Here is a 7,253-nt window from a genome sequence, read left to right on the forward strand (position 1 = left end):
CTACACAACCCAGAAATTGTGAAACAAACTCTCATTAATAAAACTGGTGTTCTACAATACTAATAAGAGTGGTGTTCAAAATTTCTACTACATATGGCTATGGTTGTCGCAGTCGTATTCACAATACTGATAAGTGTTGTGTTAAAAATTGATACCACTAAACACAATGATTGTAAAAGTAAATCTTGCAACATAAGTAGGAGTTGTTCAGAATAGTTCTACAACTCTAAGAAGTGTAGTGACAGTAATATTCACAATACTAAAAGATGTTGTCTTCCAATTTTCAACTACACAAGCCAGATATTATGAAACAGTTTCTTTACAACATAACTATGTGTTGTCCAAGATAATACGACAGCTCATACAAGAGTCGTGCAAATCTTATTCATAATACTAGTAGTTGTTGTTACATATGTTTCCGCGATATCCTGCTTGTGTCGTCCAAGATAGTCTTACAATACAAACAAGAGTTGTGTTAGGCTTTCAAAAAAAAAAAAAGTCGAAAGAGAATCACAACTTTGGCAAAATATTGTCGAACCATGAATCACATCACCCTTTACAACTCTTAGTCAAGTATTGTAGAAAAGCTTGGACTCTCTACAATAGCCCCACTACACAATGCATAAAGAGTTGTCGTAGGTGTACTACAACGCTAATACAGTGTCGTCAATGATGATTTTTCCCGTAGTGTAGGGTAAAAAGCTAGAGTTTCGTTGTGAGAGCATATTGGTGAGGAACAGGAGACAAGCTTATCGTCTCGGGTAATTGTTGTTGTGTAACCAAGGGTTTGTTGGGATTCATACGACGTTGTAATCGTTTTTCTTCGTAATGGATTTGAGTTGGTGCGACTCAAAGTGGACGTTGACAATATATACACGTTGTATGTATTGTTGAACCACTATAAATATTGTGTCTTGTGAGTTGATTTATCCTTCTAGTTTATTATTGTTGCTTGTGCTCGGTTTACTTATTATTCATCATATTATCTCAAGATCTTGTTTATTCTGCGGTTGTCAGTGATCGAATAATCCTGAAAACTGGTATCAGGGTTGTTAGAGCATTGCTTGGTAGAACTCACAAGTGTTGCTATATCAAACTTGTTGTCAAATTTAGTTGATCAAAACTATGTCTTGATTTCTAGTTTACAATTAGTCAAGTCCCAGATTAGGATAGAAGTGTGTAGTTGAGAATCGGACATCACTGCGTTCTACCGTTTGAAGGTGAAGATCAATCAAAGCTTTTGGAGAACTTCTTCAACAAAAGGTAAGTGAAGAATGAACCATCTATTTCTCAAGTTATATTCATCCTTCTATCTATGAGACCATGTCGCATGACTAATTAGACTATTGCAAGCATATCAAGAATTTAGAGTCAAGTATATCTTGGTAATTCGTTCTCGAAATATATATGACTAAGCTTAATGAACATTTGTTCATACTTAATTAATTTCGGTTAAGGAAAATTTATTGTTCATAATCTAAATCCTGATTCAAGATTATCATTCGAAAATAGCCTGGAACAGTGATATGTGTCATCAATGTTGCATTGATGTTATCTGGGAAGGTTTCGAATTAATTTGGAGAAAAATATGGAACTACTGTAAATCTGGATATAGGACAGTATCATACCAGTTTCACATATTGGGAAAACTGTTATAGGTCCGGATCCGTAGTACATGTACCCAGTACACGTACCGGCATAGCTATAGTTTGACAGTGATTTTTTGGTATGCATACCCGGTATCCATGCCATAAAAAGTTTGTTGCTCGTGAAACAGGAATGGTACGCATACCCAGTATGCATACCATAAATGAATTGTTGGTTTTGAAACCATTGTGGTATCCATACCTGGTACGCAAACCGAAAAAGTTCTATGAGTTCATAAACTCGTTTTTTTCTTAAGGGTACATGTACCATGACAAAAATAATCATGAACAAGGTAGAGTACATGTACTTGCCCTCTCGAATATTTTCAGATGCACAAAAATTATTTCTGTGAAGTTTGAATAAATCTCAAAATCACTCTATAGACATGATTGATCACATTATAACCTATGATTGTGAATCAAGATTAAAGTCTTAAGTGTTATATGAAAATGATTAAGCTTATGGCTCAATCGATTAGTCTTGGATAACCGTTCATGAACAATGTCTTTATACACGTTTTGTTCACGGTTCATCCTAAACAGAGTGTATATCTTGGTATGTTAATCTCATTTCAAAGATTCATCTAATGGTGGATATTGATTGCTTGGTTCCAAAGCTATCTTAGCTTAAACCTAAAACAACATATACTTTGAAAGTCTATATAAGGTCGAACCTCAAGCAACTGGGATTTTTGAATCCCTGACACTATTCTTGGTGTGTCCTAATTGTAAACTAGAGACGTCCTCTCCCTCAAACCCTTCTAGGGTTTAACGACTAAAAATACTTCACCTAGGGATTCGTGAAGCCAGGTCCAACTATCTTTTATCTTTATAGTTCGAGTATCTTGATCTAGTTTTGATTATTGAGTTTCTCACTCAAGCAAAATAAATAGAAATCGCAAAGTTCTCTTCGTCTCAGACTTTGTGATTTCACAGGTTTAATACTTGTGAGGTGAATAATAATCTAGGCTGCTCTTCGAGAAGCATAAGTCCGGATTTTGAAATTACCTAGACTTTGACTATTGCTATCGATTTCCACTCTCACCTTGATCTATCGATCAAAAAGGAAATCACATATAGGCTTATCTGTGGGAGGCGGATTGGTTTAAAGTCTTCAATTGAGTTGAAGCAACTCTTAGGTTGTAAAAGACATCATCTAAGGGAATCAATTGCGCAGAGTCCTGCTGGGATTCAAGAGGCGTAAGGTGTGTGACTGCAACTGAATTTTTGTGAGGGTTTTGATTCGGCCTCAACTACATTCCAGTTGGAAGTTATTTGTAGTAGGAAAGAGTCAGTAGCGTTTTAATTTCAATCTAGACTAGGTCCCGGGGTTTTCCTACATTTGTGTTTTCCTCGTTAACAAAATTTCTGGTGTATGTGTTATTTCTATTCCGCATTATATTGTTTATCTTTATAATTAAAATGTCACAAGTTGTACGTAAACCAATCAAAGTAGATACATCCATCCTTTTTTGTTGGATACGACTTGATTGATTCTTGGATATTGATCTTTGGAATCGTCCAAGTACTCTCACACATAAATCAGGTTCACAGACTAGTCTCTATAAACTTTCTGATAGTGGAAAAAAAGAGAAATAATTCTAAATATTATTCCCTGATTGAGATTCATTAAGTTGAACTCTCAGAATTGTATTTAAGTTTGTCCATACAGGTTTCGTAATAAAAGGTTGGTGTGTATTTCGGTTCCGCGTTTTCAATTGGTATCTGAGCGGGCAAGTACGGAAAACCTAATAAGTTTGTGTTTGTAGACGATCAAACTTGTAACCAATGAGTCAAAGTATGGTCTTCAATTTACCAAAAAAAGACTCATGGTACCACTACACATATCCAGTGATTAGTAACTAAAATTAATAACCAACATGTTGTAATTACGAATTCGTAAACGGAAATCTCAGTTACGAAAATTTAGTAACGGTTTATGATCGGTTACGAAATAAGCCTGGTTTAGTAACGTCCGAGCCCATGCTACTATTAGAGACTGCTAGATAAAAATCGTGTTAAAAGAGCGTGTGAAGGAAAACACTCCTACCTATTATTCCCCCCAAATTGTGTAACTGAAAAGGAAGAGCCGAGATTGTTCAACCCTTGGCAGCATTTCCCCCCCATTCCCACACCGTACTAACCATTTCTAACCACAGAAACCCCATATACTTTTCTTTTCTCTCTTTTCACTCTCTTAACTCCATCTCCATCTACTCTCCGCTATGAAAAACTTTGATGCCATTAATCTCTATCTAGATCTTCCATTAATTATTTGGTAAGATTAATAGTTAGGTCATCGCTCTTATAAGGTTTTGATTAATTAGTTTCGATATCTCTGCAAGATTAATTATTAGGTCATATTTATTTTAGGGTTTTGATAAATACGGTTTTGATATCTCTGCAAGAAAATTGGGTCATCTTTCTTTTAGGGTTTTAATAATTAGGTTTTGATTTTAATGATTTTCATTTATTTTATTGCAGCTAGAAGCACTAATCTGGGAAGAATTGTATTGCAGTTGTTTTGTGAATCATAGTAACTCAACTATTATCCTTTTCATGCCCTAGTTTTATTCATTGAGTTTAATTTTTAGGTCAGTTGCTTGTAACAGAGATTTGAGTTTTCAATTATTTTCGATTTTGACTTGTTTTCAGTGCGTGTGAAACTAAGAAATCAAGATAAACCATGTTTATTTAAACCTAAACCCAAGTTCAAACTTACTACAAAAAAATTTTCCTAGTTAGTTTGTGTTAAAATATGCTTGGATTAGTTCTTTCATTCAACACAAAGGCATATCTGAATGCTTAGTGCAGTGTTTCATACATTTTAGCCGATTTCTTAATAGTTTTTTTCTTTTTGATTCAATTAAAAATGGTTAGTACTTTGGATTCAGATAAACCTACCACTTGACAGAAATCACAAAACTAAGTCACATGATCACACAAACTTAAATAAGGCCAACTATTTTATTTTTGTTTCATTATCATCTTAATCTTGATTGACATCCATCCCTAGTATCTTCCATTAAGGTTCTTCTTTCTCTTTTATGTTCCATCACTACTCTTCTCTAAATTCTTCCACTAATTTTTTTTTCTTCTCTTATCTAAAGTCTTCCACCAATACAAAATTCCCTCTATTCTCTTCTCTAAATTCTTCCCTTCTCTAAATTCTTCTCTATAAATAATCAAGATAAACCAATAAGAAATCACGATGTTCTGTACATATACTGATAGTTAGAAATGTTACTTATTTGTATAGATGTTGTGTATGGATATTGCCTGAATGTTAACATAGATATCATCGTTATTAGTTATTATAATTGCAGGGTATTAAACACGTCATCTATGGTTGATAAGGACTTGATGAAAAGTGTGTGTAATTCTGTTCAATACATAGAAGGTGTAAGATCATTCATAGAGTTTGTTCATAAAAATGGTGGTGGCAGAACGATGTTCTCCTGTCCTTGTAACAGTTGTAAGAATGGTAAAGGACCTATGTCTCTAAGTAAAATTGATTATCATTTTCTCAAGAATGGTATTCAGTTGACCTATACAACGTGGCGTTTCCATGGGGAAAAGTCACATGATAAACCCAGAAGTGATAATGTAGGAGTTGCAGTTGACAACAGAGGAATTGGAGTTGACAATCTAGGAAATTCAGCTGACAATGGAGATGATTTTTCCGAGAACATTAATCCTGCTTGTAGTGTAGATGAGAATGTTGGCGTACATAGTAGGGTTCACAATGATGATGGAACTAGTAGTAGCAAGAAAAAAATAGATTTTTATGAGCGTGCTAGAGAACCTTTATATCCTTCATGTCATAAGGAAAATACACCATTGTATGCCGCTATTAAACTAAATAACATAAATACCCAATATGGATTTTATAACAACGGTGTCACTGCACTCTTAAAATTGTTTAAGGAGTTGCTTCCTGATGGAAATACACTGCCGTACAAGTTCCATGATGTAAAAAAGTTGATACAAGAACTAGGGATGGACTACTTAACCTATGATGCATGTGTCAATGATTGTAGTTTATACTGGAAGGATCATGCATCATTGGTTAAGTGTCTTATGTGTCAAGAACCTAGGTATGATAAGGTATTTAATGACGAGAGAAATCTTACTCAAGTTTCTCGCAAGACGTTAATTAAGACATTTTCCATTGATAAACTGCAAAGGTTCTATAGTATACCATGGATAGAAGAGGCAATGTATTGGAATTCCATAGCACAATCAGATGGAAATGTTATGCGTCATCCAGTTGATTCTTCAGCCTGACGATGTGCGGATAATTTTTCACCGGAGTTTTCCAAGGAACCAAGGAATGTATCATTAGGGATATCAACTGAAGGCTTCAACCCGAATGGGTGTTTCGGTCCTAGTCACAACTATTGGCCTATAATTATCTTGTCGTACAACCTTCCTCCTTCATTGTGCATGAAACGAGAGTTTGCAATGTTATGTTTGATCATATCAGGCCCAAGAGAACCAGGGAAAGATATAGATGTATACTTTCAACCACTAATAGAGGAATTGATACAGTTGTGGAATGAAGATGTAATCACGTACGACTCTTTCACTAAAACTGGGTTCTGATGAGAGCAAGATTATTGTGGGCTATTCATGATTTTCCTACATAGAGACTTTAGCTGGATGTGTCAGTCATGGTTACTGTGCTTGTCCAACTTGTGGAGAAGGGAAAATTTCTGAACATGTTATGTTCACTAAGAAGATTTGTTATACGGGACACCGAAGATGGCTGCCAGCAAAGCATAAATATCGAGATGATAAAACCAATTTCCCGGGAGGGGTAGAGCACGGTTCACCACCATGGCCACTGACATGGTTTCAAGTTCAAGATATTATAACTAATATCAGAACCAAGGTTGGTAAGGAAAACAACCATTGGTAGCAAGTCGACTGAAACATAAAAGAATACTTGAAGGAGAAACTGATGCTAATGTAGAAGCTGAGGTTCATGACCACTCCTTATTTTCTCGCAGATCTATCCTTTATAATCTGCCGAATTGGAGTTCAAATCTGGTGCGACATAATACAGATGTTATGCATACAGAGAAATACATAACTGAGCATCTTGTTAACACGATCATGGGTGGAAACAAGTCAAAGGATGGTCCTAATGCATGCAGAGATATGGAAGCAGTGGGGTTTAAAAAGAAGCTATGGTTGAAAGTGGATGATGTGTCTGGTAAAACAACAATGGAAGATACTCCTTTTGCAATGACGAAAAAAGAGAAACTTGCATTTGGTACTACATTGAAGAACTTAAAGGTGTCATCTAGTTTTTGTTCCAATCTTCGCAATAGCGTCAGTGTTGATCCTCCTAATCTAAAAAACTTTGCATTTTGTACTACATTGAAGAACTTAAAGGTGTCATCTGGTTTTTGTTCCAATCTTCGCAATAGCGTCAGTGTTGATCCTCCTAATATAGAAAACTTCAAGTTTCATGATTATCATGTCCTTATGAAACATTTGTTTCCGTTACTGGTTCATGCATTGCCTTCACTACCTAAAGATCTACGGATTTCTCTTCTTCGGATAAGTTTGTTTTTCAAAATTTTGTGCGCGAAGGTTATC

General features: G+C 35.3%; 1 protein-coding gene across 1 annotated transcript; it reads left to right on the plus strand.

Annotated features, from left to right (window-relative positions):
• The first annotated feature begins 4,886 nt into the window (after positions 1 to 4,886).
• Positions 4,887 to 5,933, plus strand: LOC113351720. The gene has a single exon (XM_026595658.1). It carries the CDS (start codon positions 4,887 to 4,889, stop codon positions 5,931 to 5,933), a length of 1,047 nt encoding a protein of 348 aa, XP_026451443.1.
• The last annotated feature ends 1,320 nt before the right edge of the window (positions 5,934 to 7,253 follow it).

This window comes from Papaver somniferum, chromosome 2 (genome assembly GCF_003573695.1).
Source record: "Papaver somniferum cultivar HN1 chromosome 2, ASM357369v1, whole genome shotgun sequence".
Taxonomy (NCBI): Eukaryota; Viridiplantae; Streptophyta; class Magnoliopsida; order Ranunculales; family Papaveraceae; genus Papaver; species Papaver somniferum.